This window comes from Helobdella robusta (genome assembly GCF_000326865.2).
Source record: "Helobdella robusta unplaced genomic scaffold HELROscaffold_26, whole genome shotgun sequence".
NCBI classification, from domain to species: domain Eukaryota; kingdom Metazoa; phylum Annelida; class Clitellata; order Rhynchobdellida; family Glossiphoniidae; genus Helobdella; species Helobdella robusta.
In genome coordinates, this window is record NW_008704349.1 from 1,818,452 (window position 1) to 1,837,355 (window position 18,904).

The 18,904-nt window shown below is 38.5% G+C and overlaps 1 protein-coding gene across 1 annotated transcript; it reads left to right on the forward strand.

Moving 5' to 3' along the window:
• Window positions 1-331: 331 nt before the first annotated feature.
• On the forward strand, window positions 332-16,388 carry HELRODRAFT_79805 (hypothetical protein; the record flags this gene model as incomplete). Its single annotated transcript, XM_009020067.1, has 17 exons — window positions 332-706; window positions 1,067-1,162; window positions 5,336-5,614; window positions 6,535-6,966; window positions 10,305-10,403; window positions 10,488-10,771; window positions 10,854-10,923; window positions 11,090-11,530; window positions 11,659-11,893; window positions 11,950-12,110; window positions 12,451-12,732; window positions 12,833-12,890; window positions 13,066-13,275; window positions 13,406-13,564; window positions 13,732-13,976; window positions 14,107-14,224; window positions 16,018-16,388. The coding sequence occupies 17 exons, from the start codon at window positions 332-334 to the stop codon at window positions 16,386-16,388; spliced, it is 3,915 nt and encodes a 1,304-aa protein (XP_009018315.1).
• Window positions 16,389-18,904: the final 2,516 nt, after the last annotated feature.

The window sequence follows — 18,904 nt, forward strand, 5'->3', positions numbered from 1 at the left end:
AGAAGTTAAAATAAATGAATGGCTGACTGTTGTGGAAAATATTTTAGATGGATTGAAGAAAAAGTGTAAAGAAAGAATGAATGAGGAACACGATGATAAAGAGCTTCAAGCAGATGCTGACTCTTTCTCTAAAAATGTACTGAATGAAGGATGGAAACAGATGGATGAGTTGAACGCCCTGTCGAGGTCCTACATCGATTGCCTCAAGGACATCGGAGCTGATGACGTCATTGTGGATCCAATAAAGTCACGGTTGAATAGATTTTCAGAAAGATTGGACAATCTCGTGAAAGAGGCGTCCATCCTGAACAGCAGTCTATTAGCCAATAGAATGACCAGTCTAGGTTTCGAAGAAGGTCTCAATGAAACGAACCAATGGCTAGATGGCGTTGAGTCTCAGCTCAAAGATTTTGACCTATTAGATTTGAGCGAGGAAAATATTCAAGATGTGATTTGCAGATTAAGAGAAATCATCAACCAATTAGACAACAGAGTTGGCGTTTTAAAGGATCTACAAGCTGATGGCGTAGAATTGAAAGAGAAACAGGTTTGCACACTTGCGAGATTATCAGATCTCCATGCCAACTTCTCAGAACGTTTCAGTGAAACCAAAGATATTGAATCTAAAGTCATCGAATTCAACACAACTCTGAAGAAGCTTAATGATTGGCTGGTGCATGGACTGGTGACCTTAAACTCTGTTGACGTCAATCACATGCCACTGAAACAATTTTCTGACAAGATAGAGAGTATAAGCGGCGAATCGCAAGAAATGTACCCTGACATGGTTCAGTGCAAACTCTTGAAGAGGCAGTTAGTTGAACCTTCACAATCATTACCACAACAACTACAACAACTCGAACCAATAAAAATAATCAACCATCAACTACTACTTGACGAACCATTGGTCAAGTGCCACAAAATGTGGGCGGATTTGAAAGAGCTGCTCGGCCTGCGATTGGTGGATATCGAAAATCGAAGGAGCAAGGAAGATGAATTGAAAGCAAAAATCCTTGAAGTTTCCGGCTGGTTGTCGAAGATGGATGAGCGTATGAAAGCGATGGAGCCTGTGGCCTTGGATGCTGACGTCATCAAGGAACAAATGAAAGAACTGGAGCCTCTGTTGGAGATGCTGGACAGACAGAGAGCCATGATGGTTGATGTCAACAAATTGCATTCAGCCTGCCACCCGCCGTCTAAAATACAACCACCTAAATCGACGACCAAAATAGATCAAGTTATGAATATTAATGAGGACATGACGCAGGCGGGACTAATATCCAGTGGTTCGAGTGGGGTCAGTAGTCGCCCTAACTCCATGGACAATTTGGTTCACGTTGAAAGTTAGTAAGAGAGTGTATACGTGCGCTTTCTAGTTTTGCGCTATTCCTACTTAAATGTTATCTCGTTTAATTGTAATTTTGTTCCTTAGAGTGAATTTTAATTTTTGGTAATTTTAAAATTTTGTATAATTAAATATTGCAATCATTCACGCCAAGATCTTTCGGATAGCCATCAGCAAATGATGACCATCAACTCAAAACACGATCACCTATCAGAACAGCTGATGGACAGACAACTTGACCTACAAACTACGTTAGCCGACTTAACCCAGTTATTAGAAAATTTCAAAGAGATTGATGATTGGCTGGACGACTTGTCCCGTGACGTTGATGACGTCGCTAAGTTGCAGGAAAATGACGTCACTGATGATAAAGATCGTGAAATATCTTCGAAATTAGAGGTATGCTTAATGTTTTAAATTAATGTACATAATGTATTAGTTATGTTTTAATTTGAACAGTGCATTGTTTCAATGGGCGATTAATTGAAAATTTTTTATCAAATAGAAACTAAAACACACTCTTGACGCAAAAGAGCAAGAAGTAGGTCAACTGAGGTCAAGGTCGGAAAATATTTTGTTAAAGGACAAACAGGCTGTGCCCGGTTACGATGACGTCGTTACACGTTTCGTTCTGATTGGTTAGTTTCTTGGCTATTTCGATTCTTTTCATTAGTTTTTCATGTTGATGATACTAATATTCATATTGTGAGACGAATTTAATGCTTGTGAGTATATTTTTTCTTTTTCAGAAAATAAACTGAAAGAATTGAAAACTCTCGTTTCGTCATCATTACCCCCGCCATCGCCAACGTTGTTACCATCTTCAGCGTCGTCCTCCTCATCAAACCTGCCCAGCAACATAACATCGCTGGATGATTTCATGAGGTTCAACGAGAAGATAGCGAAATGGTTGGATGGAAAATTCAAGATGGCATCTCTTCTGCACCCTGTTACGTCCGACGCGGATGTCCTTAAGACACAGTTGCAACAAACCAAGGTAGCAGTTGTTGAGTGTGTGATTCAATCACGAATCAACTTACTGTTTTATGTTGTTGTCTGCTATGCTCCATGAGACTGTTTCAGTTGTAATGTTGATAGTGTTGTTTCAATGCGGCCATGCTAGGAGGTGATGGGTTTGGTGTTTGAATTTGGAGTTGTTTGTATGAACTATTTTTATAAAATGGGTTTTTAAATAATTTCGCAGCTTTTGCAAGAAGAATGGAAAAATAATCAGCCAAATCTAAAAGAATTCATCGACAGCGCCGACCAATTAGCTTTCGATCTCGAACTAGATCCAGCCAATTACAGAACTGCGAATAAAATTAGAATGTTATTGGACGAGACGAAGAGGATGAAAAATGAACTCTCGCCTTCATTGGTCGAGTTGGAAACCAAGTTACTAAATGTTATCGACCTGAAAGATAATTGGACCAATTTGTACAATGATACAGATATTAAGTTGAAGGCGATAAGTGCTCGAGTCCAAGATCAACCAGACGTCAATTCTGATTGGCTGGATGGCGAAGAAACTCTCCAAGTGATAAATATGATGTTTTGAATAATAAATTACTTTTAATTTGTTTTTTTTTACTTCGGTTAATTAATTATTATATAATTGTTTTTGGCTTGTTCAAGTAAGTAATAAAAATTCTGGTTTGAAGGGATTGCTTCAAGAATTGAAAAACATCCAGCCAAACATAGACAAGCTTGGTCGCATAAATGACATGATTGACAACTCTTTGAACCAATCACAAGATTCCAAATCGGAATCAACCCCGCCAACGTCACTCGATGACAACCGATCAAAATGGGATGGTTTAGTCGAAAGGTTCAAAAAGCTGGAAGAAAATTTGGGTTAGTCGTCATATTTAATAAAAAACTTACCGTTAAATATTCAAATGAAACGAAGTGGAATTTGAACAACAGAGAACCAGCTGTTGGAGATGGAAGAGAGAAGGAGTGGATCTGACGGATTGAAGTCTTTCATCCGCCAGTACAAGGATTACGTTGAGAACAGCGAGAAGGACGTGAATGAAAACATCCTCTCCTCAGTTTCCTGCCGCAGAGATCTGCTCAGCCAACAAATACAATCCTGCCAGGTAATCCAACCTTTTATACTAGATATAACTGCAATTTTATTATTTTTATTATTTTTATTTTTCTCGTTAAATTTATAGCAGCTATATTTAACTTGACAACTTTTTAACTGTAACAATTCATACACGCATGTTCGTACGTTTAGAACAAGCTGGATGATGTGAGCAGGAAGGAATCTCAGTTCGACCTTGGCACGGAAAAGTTCAGTCAGCTGATCGATTCAAACCCACAAAGTTATGAACGAGAGAAAGAAACTCTGGATGAATGTTCTAGAAAATTTCAAACCTTAAAATCTCTACTCGGGACTGAAGCGAAACGTTTGACGGCAGCCAGTAATGCATGCAACGCGTACAACTCGGAACTCTCTCGTCTAAAAGCTAAATTAGGAATCCTGACAGACAAATCCACCTGGTTGGACGACTCCGGAGAAACCGATCCAGAGCACGTTAACAAGAAGAAGGAAGATTACGAAAATTTGTTGGTGGAACTGGAGTACCTGGAAGCTGAAGATGTTGGCGGTTTGCTGCAGAAACTTGAGGCGTTGAAGGATTGCTGTGATGTCGATCAGAAATATGTTGAGGATGAAGTTGAAAATGTTGCTGCCGATGTTGGAAGTTTTAAAAAATGTTAGTCATCCTATCACTATCTTACTAGACATATCTTTCGTTTTGATTTAATCGCTTGCAAGCATTATAATATTTTATTATTGCTCAATGAAATGTCTTGAAACTGCAGTATTCGAACGTGAAAGAGAGAGGTTGGAGTTGAAGTTAGAGGCCCACGAACTCTTGAACGATCAACTTTCGGAAATTCAGTCAAACTTGACAGACGTCATGAAGGTCATCCATCCTTCCTCAAGGTCAAACATCTTATCGGACGATCCTTTCAAAAAACTCGAACAACTCGTGGTTAGCAACTGCTTTCTTTGCTAACAATGACCGTATGCGTGTGATGATATTCATGCTGAGTGATTAATAATTCACACAAACCCACACACAACTCGCACATCTCACAGGCCCTTCAAAAAGATTTAAATTTAGTTGAAGGACAGCTGAAGGATGCACAGATGACATTGACAGATCTGTGTAACGACGCTATTGGTCACACATCCCTAGATGAGGCCGAGTCAATTTCCCAAGCAACCAATAAACACAAGGAGCTATCGGACGAGATAGCCAATGAAATTGCTCGATTGAAATCTTTATCTTCTAGCTTGCAATCTTTACAGGTAGTCTGTTAAATAATTATTCACCTACAACAATTGCTGTTACCAATTTCATCGATTGTTTTTTTTTGTCAAATCAGAGCGAAACAGACCAATTGCAATCAGACATTTCAAAAATTCGTAATGACATCACGAATCTTTCAACCAATAAGCAACTGATCCTCGACCAGCTCATTCCATCCTTGAAAATGAAAGTTAAACAGCTGGAAGACTATCAGAATAAACTTTTCGAAGATTCTCAATCCAAAACCTGGGAAAGTGATAGATTATCTGAGAGCTTACAAAACTCGGCCAAGGATCTTGATAATTTAGAATCTTTGGTTAAAAACAAAATGGCCGCCAGTAGGAGAGCCTCACAAGATTTGGACGAGTTTTTGAATGACATGAAGAAAATGATGGATGTCTTGGAGCTTGAAGAAGGAAGAAGCACGTGTCGATCTGATGTGAGGATGATGATGACGATGATGGTGGTGGTGGTGATTGTGATGATGGTTATAAGTGTCGGTGGTGGCGAGGATGATGATCGTAGTGATAATAATAATAATAATAATTTCATTTTATTGCTTTTATCATTGTTTTTGGCTGTTGCAAGTTAACTGAATGGTTGTACTGACACTGAACTGCACACCTCACAGAACATAGACAACTTGCTGGATGAAGTTGAAAAGTTGAAAGGTCGTGGAAGGCAACTTTTGAGAGATGGTCACACATCAACTGATGTCATCAACCAATCGACCAATGAGCTTGAAGCTAAGTGGAACAAATTGTTGAGAAAATTAACTGAACAGCAAAAGATTAATGATGATTGGTTGTTGAAACAAGGTCAAACGAGTGAAGCTGCCCATTCCATGTTAGCCTGGCTTCAAAAGGTCAAGTTGATGAATGAAAATCAGATGCCCTATCAGGTTGATAATGCAGGGGTCAGCAAACAGATGGAAGCTCAAAAGGTGCATGGTTGTATGATAGATACCAAATAATAAATTTGATGAGTGATTCAAAGAAATTGTTTTAAACCGTTTAAAGATTATGATGAGTTGATGAATAATTGAATGGAATAAATTAACAAACGAATGAATTATTTTCGAAGGGCTTGGATTCCATGTTGGTTTCTCAGCAGCCGATATTCAACTCGCTCATCTTCCAACAGCAACACCAGCTGCAACCACAACTCGACACGTCGACCGCAGCTTCCATTGACAGACTGAAGCATTCCTGGCTGGAGGTGTCCGAACTTTCTAGAAAGAATAACACAACTCTGGTTCAACTGATGGAGATGACATCTGCACTGGAGGAGGAAATGTCAAGGTTGGAGAAGTTTCTGGATGAGTTGGATAACAAGTTGCTGAAGTTCACCTCTAAAGATGCCATCCTCAACAGTCAAGGTGTTTCGCATCTGCTTCAAGAAATTGTGGTGCGTTTGGTTTTCAATTCTTTGTTTTGCTTTTACATTTGTTAATTAAGTGATTTTATTATTTTAGAAATCTCTGGATGAGATATCCAATTGCATGCCGACTAAAGAGCACGTGATCAGTCTGACCAATGATGTTGTAAAGTTAGCAGGCAAGTCCTGCCAATCAGATGCTTTGTTGGAAGAAGCCGTCACCATGGATACGAGGCTTTCCATCTTGGCTCGATCGCTGGGTCAAAGGTCAGAAGAGTTGAAGGAGGTGGCAAACATGTTGGATCGCTTCCACGACCACCACAGCAAAGTGGTGACAGCATTGGGCAGGATGGAAGAGAACTTTGTAACAACAAAGAAAGATGCTGAATCGCTAGCTGTTAGTTTTTTTTTCTGTTTGTAATTTTCTAAAGTTAACCCATTAAATCTGTATACATGTATTGGTGATTTAACTCACTTATTTTGCAGGTATTACGTAAAGAATTGGAGTCCTGTCAGCAACTGACCAGCCAGCTGACGAACGAAGGTCATTCATTGGCTGACCTCATTAACGGGAAAGTTGCCCTGGAAATAAGAGAAGCTGTCAATAGAAATTCTTGCACTTTTGATTCTCTGAGTCGAAAGATCCAATCGGAAATGGATAAGAGTAAAATGGCGCAAGAAAAATCGAACGAACTCGTCAACGAGTTGAAAGAATTGGAAGCTGAACTGGTGAATCTTCAGGAGAGATCTGGCAAGTTTGGTGAGGGGGCATCCATTGAGGAACAGCAGAAAAGCTTGGATGAGAAGAAGAGAACAGCTGAGGAGATGGAAAATGTCAGAAGGAGGGTAAAGGATTTGAACTCGAGGATCAGGTCAATGTCAAGGTCGTCTTCTATCAGTGAAGATCTCTCAAGCAAGGTCTGTCTTGCGGCTATTATTGTTATCATTATTATTATTGTTATTATTATTATTATTTAGATGATACGAACGTTGATTTAGACATGATACCGATGAGTGATAAGAATAACGACAATGCTGGTTGATTATTAAAATAAAAGATGATGATGACGATGTGACGGTGGACAATGGCAATAGTATGATGAATACTACACTGCGTACTACACAGGCCGATGACTTGCACAAGAGAGCGGACGAGAGTAGTCGAAAAATTCTGGACGAGGTGACGAAAGTTGAGAGGAGTCAGGATTTGACGAAGGATTTCGATCGGATCAACACCTCCCTCCTCACCTTCTACGACAACTTCCAGAAGCAACTGCAGGCCGACAACAGGAAGGACTCCAACGAACAGGATTATCAGGTGACTGTCACTATTATTAAGATTTTTTTTTTTTATTTAATTTTTGTTTAAAATTTTTAAATAATTCAATAAATTATCGACGAATAACGAACAACGTACCGCAGAAACTACGCGAGAGTTTACAGCAACAGAGGCCAGTTCTTGATCACCTGACCAGGACGCTGTCAGAACTTTCGAGAATATCTCCCGCCCAGCAGACATCGGCTGACCTCGAAACGAAAATGCGTCAAAACGTCGACCAGTACGTCAAGCTGTCCTCAGATCTTGATGTCCTGTTCAAAAGGATGGACGAGCAGATGGGCAGTAAGCAGCAGGTTTGCTCTGATCTCTCGTTTGCATTTGTTGAACGGCTGTTTCCAGCTACCGGCAAGCCGCATGTATGGTTGAGAGTTGCTCTCAATAGTTCATTTATAGATAGCTGACTGAATGATCTCGACAGTTTATTGATGGATTGATGCATTTCTGACCGAATGAACGTTGAATTCTTCACGCAGCTTGAATATCGCCTCTCGAAACTTTCCCACGACCTGACTTATTTCCTGGAAAGAATCAACCAATGGCAGCCACTTCCGATCGTTGTTGAAGGCTTGCAGGAAGATATGATGGACTGCCAGAGAATGGAGGAGGAGCTAAAAGATATGACGTCATCGTTCGATAGCTGGTCACGTGATTTTACATCCAGTGTGTTCTCATTTAATGATTCGGATTGTTCGGGTGAGATGTTGTTTTGATTTGAGATAATATTGCTGATGATGACGACGATGATGACGACGATGCTGATGGTAGCGGTTGAGATATTCTTCATATGAATATTCATTCACTATTGACAGAACTTGCTCGAATGCACGGCCACATGAACGACCAATTAAAAGAAGCCACATCCGAAGTTCAGAACAGGAAGGAGGAGCTTGCATCCGTCATGGACCATTCACGTTCCTTCTGGGAGAACCAATCAGCATTGAGACAGGAGCTAAGTAATCTTTTATCGACCAATAAAAAGTTGGAGCAACTTTCATTGGACCCGCAGATAATAAACGCAGACATCAGTGATTACAGAACAAAACGTAATCAGCTGAAATCGCTACACTCCAAATTGGATTCAATAAAAAACAATGCGACAACATTGGAAGATAAACTTGGAGGTCCTAGGCTTGAGTTAGAAAGTTGTTTGAGAGGATTGACCGACGCATACGACGAAGCCAAGCTATCCATTGATAGCATATTGAAGAAGCTACAGGAGAACCTCGATAATGCTACAAAGTTTAAGACCGAGTTACAGGTTTGGATTTAATGGTTGTCATTCGTGTGTTGTAGTTGGAGCTAACTTGTGTCTGATTTTTTGGCCGGTGTTAATTTGCCAGGTGTTAATATGGGTGGGGATGAATTGATGAGTGATTGAATAGTTGAATGGATGAATGAATGAACGAGCGAATGAACGAATGAATAAACGAATGACTTAATCATGTCGTATTTTTTTTTACAGAACTTACTAGTTTGGTTACAGAAAGTGGAGGGCGTTGTATCCGGAATGACTTCCACTCCTAAAGATGTGCAGGCCGTTAAGTGGCAGATTGACCTTATCAAGGTCATTTAAATTTATAATATTATTTACGACGCTATTGGTATTTTATTATAATTATAGTTATAATTTATGACTACGATGATGTCACTAACGAGAATGATGAATATTAAGAATTGATTTAATGTAGAACCTCGATGAGGAGATCCAGCCGAAGCAGCGAGTCATGTCTCACCTGAACAACCTGACCAATCAGCTCTCAGCTGCAACTCCTCCGCCCCCTGACCTCGAACTCTTTGTCAAGGTCAACGAAAGATGGATCAGTATATTGAACGTTGTCGAGGAGAAAAAGGTAAAATGTTGTTGTGTGTATTTCGTATTGGACACCGACAATGGCCAACATGATAGTGCAATGATACTGATCTGAAATGACGCTGACGACGATGATGTTTACTTTAAAGGGTACGCTAAAGAAGAGCCTCCTAAACATGGGTGAGATCCAAACATCCATTGATGACGTCACTTCCTGGATCGACGAATCCCTGGAGGCGCTCAGTCAGCCTCTGCCCGTGTTTGACCTTCAGAAGAATATTCAAGGTCAACTGCAAGGTCTCAAGGTCGGTGTGGTCTTTTTTTGGATCTATTTTTTTCGTTTTTTGATTGCTATTTAAATGATTTTTCATAAGACAGAATTATATTATATGAATTGTTCTACTTTACAAAATTCATAACGGCGGTTCAATTGCTTGTAGAAATTGGCCGGCGAACTTGATGGACAAAGGCGACATCTGGATGACATCAGATCGAAAGTTGATGAGAAGAAGCTGGGTGGTCAGGATGTTGAGAATTACTTTCAACAGATCGACAAGTTGAAGAATGATGTTGACGATGTTGAAGCCAAGATCAACAACAAAATCGACAACATTCAAGAAATATTGGATAATGTACGTTTCTTTCACCGTTTTAGTATTATGCAAATTAAGAAACGATGATGATCGGTGGTTTTGTTGTTATTACGTCGTAATAAATAATTTAATCAGGTCAAGAAGTTTCAAGATGACCTAGAAAAGGTCCAATCAGGAGTGAGTAAGTTGGAGCAGAAACTGAACAGCTGCCAACAGGTTGCCCTGCTGCCGCACACAATCGACCACCAGCGACAACAGTTTGCGGTCAGTTGCTGTGGCTGCTGTGGTTGTCTGGTTTAGTGTTTCTTACAGTGTTGTTCATGTTGAAATAAATTTTAATAAATGGCTTATAATTTATTCTCCCTGAAAGATTTTCACTGAAGAGATGAATGAAACCGGAAACTTGTTGGAAAGCGTTCAGACGAGAGGAACCAACTACTGCTCAACATCTTCAATGCACTCAGCAGCAGCAGTAGCAGCAGCTACCTCGCCTCCTAACGCGACGTTGTTGAAGAAGACGCAACAAACATTGAATGATTTGGCCAGCAAGTGGAATGCGTTGAAAAATAAAAGTGAAGAGAGGAAGAACAAATTGCTGGAGGCTTCTCAACAAGTTTGTACTGCTGCTTCTCGTCTCATCAACTATTGATGAATTACTGTTTGATGATTTCAATTCATTTTTTCAAAATGCTTGCAGGTCACTGAATACCATGACTTGCTGAACTCCACGATGGATCTGCTGACGAACTTTGAGCATCAGGTGAGCACGCTGAAGCCGGTCAGTCGACATTTGGATACGGTTCTGCAACAAATCGAGCAACACAAACACTTGCAGCAGGAGTTGAACAAACATCGCAACGTCATTCACGACCTCGAAACTATCCAATCACAACTGAAGAACAGCGGAAGTAGGCAGGATCAAACTCTTCTCAAAAATCTCACGGCTAATCAGAACAGAAGATGGGAAAAGCTAAGAACAAAGTAAGTGTTTCATTGGCTGGAACATTTATTACGATCAATGAGAATGATGTTTGTATCTTGACGTTGACCAATGAAATTACAGATGTTCTGATAGAACGAGGCAATTGGAGAATGGATTGAAGGAAGCGAGAATATTTTATGACGCTTGGAAGGTGAGAAGTTGGAGTTCGTGATGATGTTTACAAGAATGATGATGATGATGACGATAGTGATGTTGATGTTAAATATGAGGATCGAATAATGACGAAATTTTTGTTTTGTTGTGTGCTCATCATGGTATCCTAAAATAAAATAATAACTATCTACTGCATTAACTAGAGCTTACATGATTGGCTGGTTGAGATGGAGACGAACTTATCAAACGAGCCAATCACATCGTCCGACCTGGACACCATCAGACAGGAAGTGAACAAGCACAAAGACTTCCAACGCATCCTGGCATCCAAGCAACACACGCTGGACTCTCTTCTTCGTATGGGCAGGTCAATCAGAGATAAGTCCATCCATCACTCTGAGGTCACTGGGGGAGAGAAATTGAACGAAATGATTGCGAAATTAAAAGGGGCGTGGCTTAACGTCTGCGGGAAAAGCGTTGATAGGCAGAAACAGCTTGAAGATGCTCTCCTATTGGCTGGAAAGTTCAAAGAAGCCATGGATGTCTTACTTGACTGGTTGTACAAAGTTGAACCGAGGTTAGGCGAAATGGAGCCCGTTCATGGCGATGTTGATACTGTTAACAGTCTCACTGAACAACATAAGGTTGGATTGGTTTTGATTGGTTGATTGGTTTTTATAATTTTTTTTGATTGGTTAGTTGTTTTTACATTGGTTGGTTGATTTGTATATATGATTTTCTTTATTTTCCAATCACCTTCAAAACCATACAGATCTTCCAGAAAGAGTTAATGAAGAAGACGTCAACAGTAGCAGCAGTGAGGGAGGCAGCTAAACAGCTGTTGATGACGTCACCGACGGCTGATGATGTTTTCGTCCAATCGAAACTCATTGACATGACAGCTAAGTGGAACGAAGTCTGCAGGCTCAGCGTCTGCAGGCAAGAAAAATTGAAAGGGGCTTTGAAGATGGCAAGCAGAATTATAATATTATTAATGATGATAATTAGTTTTAATAATAATTACTATGATTATTAATTTATTAATAATTTGTCAAACAGGCAGAAGACTTCCACAACAAATCTCGTCAGCTGTTGAGTTGGCTGCTGGAAGCGGAGAAATCATTGCGGCTGCAGTCGCCAACGCCTGCAGCTACGAACGTCGACATGGAAGACCATTTCAACAAACTCCTCCAACAACACCAAGTATTGTTGTTTTTATTTTCTGTAATAATAATAATAATAATTATTATTATTATAATAATAATGATAATGATAATAATAATAATTATAGTTGTTGTTTCTTTCAATTTTGTCATTTTTTAATGTTTGTTATTGGTCCGTGCTTTGTTTCTCGCAGTGTTAATATCAACGGTGCCCTCCTACCATGCTATGGTTGTTTTTATATGTACATATATAGTTATGTATTATTATATTATATTATTTATTTATTTAATATAATAATTATTATTATCGCTACATCAAAACAAATGATAATCAACCAACACAAATTAAGAAATTTGAAGACGAGCTATCAGGGTGGGTTACGGAAGGTCTCGACTGCCAGAAACTGGCCGAACAGATCCTGCAACAAGCTCATCCCGAAGCCATTCCCACCATCAGAAACTGGAACAACACCGTCAAATCCAGACTCAATGACGTCACTTCCGCTTCGAACGTCAAGGGGAAAAGGTTAAGAGAGGCCGTGCAGAGGTCAAGGTCGAATGCCGTTGCTATGGATTCGTTGATGATGTGGCTGGAGGGTGTTGAGGCGGAGCTATCCGAGAAGATGGGGATCTATCTGCCAAGGAATATTCCCATTTTGGAGCAGTTGAAACAGGATCACACTGTCAGTTCTTTTTATGTTGTTTCTATTAATTTATAACCATTATCATTTTACGATCTTTGTCGTCATCATTTGCGTGTCATGCTCGTCATCTTTGCGTCAGATTTTCGAGTCAGACTTGATGTCTAGACAGCAGGAAGTAGAAAAGTTTTCAACAGCTGGTAGAAGTCACGTGCTGAGTGGTGCGGGAAGTAGTGGTGGCGGTGGTCATTTTGGTTGGAGACCCACCACTGCTACACCTAGTCCATCGTCTTTGAAGAGGTCGTCTACTTATTTCATTCATTTATTCACTTTCATTCATTCCCATTTATTCATTTGTTCCCTTGTATTCATTAGAATATATTCGTTTTTTTTTATTTCAATTAAACACCAGGAAGAAAACACCTACGAGTCAAATCCAGACGGCACCACCTCTTCTACCCCCTGCCACAATGGCCAAGGACCACAGGGCAGTTGCCCTCTTCAACAAGTGGAGGCGCGTGTGGTTGCAGTGCATGGAGAGGCACAAGAACATTCAAGATCTCATTGATACCCTTGAAGAAGTTTGTATTAACGATGATTATAATAATGATGGTGATGATTGTAGACAAGATGTTCATGATGATGATGATGGTAATGATTGTAGTGATAATGATGGCGACGACGACTACATAGACACTCACCCACATATAGGAAGACCGCCTAGACAACTTCGACTTTGACGTCTGGCGGATGCAGTACACGAACTGGATGCGACTGAACAAGAGCCGGACTATGGACTTCTTCTACAGGCAAGATAAGGATAGAGACGGCAGGGTCACTAGGAAGGAATTCATCGAAGGGGTGCTCAAATCGGGTCAGTCCATTTTGTTTTATTTTTTTTTAGGAGGAGGAGGTGTATCAAAGATTATATTTTTGAGTTGTGTTTGCTGTTAATCAGTCAACAGTTGAATCTACCACGTGAAAAATCAACTAATCAATCAACCAATTAACCACCAATCAACCAACTAATCAACCAACCAGGCTTTCGAACAACTCCTCTTGAGATGGAAAAAGTTGCGGACAAATTCGACTTCAACCAGGACGGTTATATCGATTACAGGGAGTTTGTGGCGGCCCTCAGATGGCCTGACAAGAGGTCAGGAATGAACGGGAGGTACGGGGGTAATTTGAGGGAGAAGATTAAAGATGAAGTGGACAAACAGGCCAAGAAGTGTCATTGCCCTAAGCAGTTCAATGTTGATAAGATTGGAAATGACCGATACAGGGTTAGCAATATTTTTCTATTATCATTGTATTGTTATATAATCATGTTAATAGTAATATATAATATACATAAGCTATACATAGATCTATATTTAGCATATTACGTAACCGCTGCCTATATTCTACTTATAGTTCGGGGAATCCCAGAAGTTACGTCTGGTCAGGATTCTGAGAAGCACCGTGATGGTCAGAGTAGGTGGGGGGTGGGTAGCCCTCGATGAGTTCTTGGTCAAAAATGACCCTTGTAGAGGTCAGTAAGTTGATTGAATGGCCGGTTGGCTGATTTATGTATACATTTAACATTTATACTTGTGTGTGTGTGTGTGCATGCATGCATGCGAGCATGTATCTTGTATCTATAACCAAAAATTATATTTTTTAAAGAATGAATAATTGTTTTACAGGGCTACAAATATATATATATATATATATATATATATATATATATATATATATATATATATATATATAGAAATGCATACATGCTTATCTACAAGCATACATATATACAAACAAACAAACATACATACATACATACAAACATGCATGCAAACAAACATACATACATACAAACATACGTACGTACAAACAGACAAACATTCATGATTACAAATTATTAATTCATTATAGGAATTGTGCATTCAGCTTCTCTTGATGATTGTTAGTCGGATATATATCTAGGAGGGAATGAATGAATGAATGAACAAATGAATGAAGAAATGAATAGACGAATGAATGAATGAATAGTTGAATTAATAAATAGATGAATGAATGAATGAATGAATGAATGAATGAATGAATGAATGAATGAATGAATGAATGAATGAACGACGGGACGAGTAAATGAGTGAGTGACCGAAACAATGAAGGATGGAAAGTATTGAAGAGAGAAAAATGAAAGCAACGAATGAATGAATGAAAGCCTTTTGTTGCACTTAACGTAATAAGAGGCCACAGATCATTAAGTTTTAATAATCTCTTAGTAAAAATATGTGGTTGGCGATTTTTTCGATTTTTGTTTCAAATATTTCATTAATGTTCTTTTTTATATTTTATTCGTCATAATAATTAATAATATTATTGTTGGTGTTGGCATAATTATTTTTATTGTTATAATAATAATTATAATTATTAATAATGACTCTATCATTGTCGTCACCTTTTTTTTCCTTCCATATAGTTTCACTCTGGTCTAACAAGCCGCATGAATTACATCGGCATCAGCTATTGTATTCATGTTTGTGTATGTTGTTGTTGATGATGTTGTTGTTGTTGTTGATGTTGGTGCTGCTGTTGTTGTTGATGATTTTGGTGTTGGTGCTGCTGTTGTTATTAATGATGTAGATGTTGTTGTTGATGTTTATGATGTTGTTGTTGTTGTTGATGATGTTGTTGTTGTTGTTGATGATGTTGTTGTTGTTGTTGATGTTGTTGTTGTTGTTGATGTTGGTGCTGTTGTTTTATATAGAAGATGTTGATGAAGATGATGATGTTGTTGTAAGAGGATGTTGTTGATGAGTAGGACGATGATGTTTCATTTTCGTTCATGTCTTTTTCAATCTTTTTTTTGTTAGCCCTGTTTTGATCCGTTCATCAGTCAATCTCATTTCTATTCATTTTCTATAGTCTTTGACGTTCCGTTGGAGTTAATTTATCAGTTTGCCAAGATAATATTATGCGTTTCATAATTTTCCTTCATAATTTGAAATTTTTATTTTTCCGCTGTTATTTATTCTTGGGTTTTTGTTTTCTTGAATACTAGACTAAATTCAACTTCATGTTAATACATCTGTGTCATAATTTTTTGAGTTTTTTCATATTCATAATTTAGTTTTTTGAGTTAGTTTTTTGGATTTTTTGTTTTTAAATTTAGCTATTTTTGTTTGTTTTCATAAACTCTATCGTTATTATTTAACATACAGAAACAACACAGACTCACACACAAACACACACACAAACACACACACTACATTACACGTCACACACGACACACGCACGTACACACGTACACACACACACGTACACACACACACACACACACAGCTAAAGGAAGGACCAACTCAGAACTTAGAGACCCATTCTTTGTTCCGATAGGTGCTAGCAGTGCATACGCCAACTTCAAATCCAAAACTCCGAGCAAAAGTCTCGGCGACGTGTCTCAGCAGCAACATCAACAGCAACAAATGTTATTTCAGCAGCAGCAACAACAGCAACAAATGTTGCAGCAGCAACAACATCAGCATCACGGATCTCCATGCTCTCATGTTAAAGTTAGTCTCATTTTTGCCATTATTACTTTATCACCCTCGTCACCATCATCATCATTATCATCGCCATTACAACAACATCATCATTGTCATCATCACCATGACATCATCGTCATCACCAGCCTACGAAAGTTCCACACCGCCTGATCACTCACTCGCCACATCCGGGCCATCAACATGGAAGCAAGAAGAAGGAAGTACCAGCAAGTTCCGGTATGATGACGATTATTATTATTATTATTATTATATATTGAGCGTTATTTCGAGAATTATAACATATATGTAAGATGTTATCTCGATGACCTTAAACGTAGTCATTCTGTCATCTGCTCTGTTAGTGCTATATAATCAACGTTGTGATCGATAAACTTTGACATCACCTGCACCATTTTCATCAATGCCAGCATCACCTTTTTCATCGCCATCATCTTCACCATCACTTTCACCATCATCTTCACCATCATTTTCATCATCTTCATCATCACAATCATCATCAACATCATCTTTACCATCAGCGAGCAGCATTTCAGACGACAGACGAGACAGCAGAGCCTCCAGCCAATCAGATATCTCCGTTCCTCTTGACCTTGATTCAAAGTCAAGGCCGATTAAACCTCGCGCTCCAGTTTCCAGCCAACCGCCGAAGAGTAAAATTCCTAAAAGTAAACAAAACGGCTCACATCGTACCGATGACGTCACCATTCCGTTGTCGTCATCTTCGTCTCATCTGCTCCTGAGGAGACCGAAGCATCCCAAGTACAGAGTCCAGGCGTCGCCAGCCATCAGGGCCGCTTTCTCCTGCAACAATAAAATTAAGAAGAAGAAAAATTATGACGACGATGATAACAACAGCAACAACAACAACAATAATAACGTAAATAATAATAATTATGACGACGACGATGATTTCGTACTGCACCAGCGAAACTTGCGTAGACAACAAAACAGCAACAACTTCTACAACAACAACAGCAGCAACAACAACAACGACGACGACGACGATGATGAGGACGATGACATGATGAGGATGAGGATGGCGAGACGGAAAATGAGCAATGACGTCATGAAGTCGTCGTCGTCCCTGGACTGGAGCAGGTCAAGTTCAAGGATAAGTCGTACCCTACCGCCCACGCCCTCCTTCTCAAACGATACCATCAGTGACCTGGCCGCCTCCTCGTCACGTGATCTCATCGCTTCCGGTGTTGATGACGATTACAATAATAGTAACAACAACAATAATAATATTAATAATGATAATGATGACGGCGACGTGGAGATGATTGTCAAGTCTTAATCAGCCGGTCGTTGTTTGTAGTAATGGGGTCATGACGCAATGTTAGCGCCATAAAAATAGGGGCTGTTTATCTCCTTTTGAAGTGACGTCATAATATTATAGTAGGGATGTGTGTGTGTGTAAGTTTTTAAGTGGCGTCAGGAAGATGTTACATTTGTTGTTGCTGCTTGCTTATTTATCTAAATTCCATTTCTACCTAAGAACTAAATTAGCACTGTTACTACTACCACTACTACTACTTCTACTACTACTACTACTACTACTACTACTACTACTACTACTACTGTTAATAATAATAATAATTGATATTTATTCATTTACCTATCCGCTTATCTATCCAAATATCTCGTTATTAGTGGAATAATTAACGCTTAGTCACATTTAATACCATATAATATGATGTGTGTATGTATGTTTGTATGTGCGTGTGTGTGTGTGCTTGAGTGTGTATGTGTGTGTGTGTGTTTAATTATTGGCTTAATCTATCTCTAGTTAGTTCCTACGCCTGGTCATTATATTCTAATGTTGTTAATTTTATTGGTTATAGTGACAATAATGACGCTGTTGTTGTTTTTGCTGTTGTTTTTGTTGTTGTCAATGTTTTTAATGTTTTATTTCACGATTTTAATGTCATTTTATTCACTCGTCTTATCTTTTATTTTAGATTTAATGAATTTTTGTTGCTATTTCAATTTTTTTGTTGTGAAAAATCGAACTTATTTGCCTCTAAATTTCGAATTTAGAATGCTATACAATGAAACATTAAATCTAGATGTGCGTATATGTATGAATGAGATGATACGAGAGAAAGAGAGGAGAGAGAGAGAGAGAGAAAGAGAAAGAGAGAGAGGAGAAAGAGAGTAAGAGTCAAATTATTTTTTGGAATTTTATTTTGATATATACAAATTTTATTTCATATTAAACTTGGTTCGTGGGTAGCAGAGATTCATTCTGTTGTTGTTTTTGTGTTTTTTTCAAACTTAATAAAAATTAATGAAATGAATTGTATTAATTATAAATAAATTAATTAATTGTTAATTTTCCTTTTAAGATAAATGAAATTTTTATATACATATATTGCAATTTTTATTTGTTTTTAAGTTTTTGAAATTTCAATTCTTTTACTAATTAATTAATTAATTAATTAATTTTTTATTCCCTGAATTCATCTATGTAATCTTTGAATTTTGAATTTTAAAAATTCCTTTAAATTGTTTTTAAACGAAAATTTTTTCTCTCCAGACTCTTAATTTTTTCTTTCCACATGCATTTGATCGTTTATTTATTATCATCTTATAATAATTTGGCGAGTCAATACAAACACACACACGCACACGCACAAACACAGATATATATATATATATATATA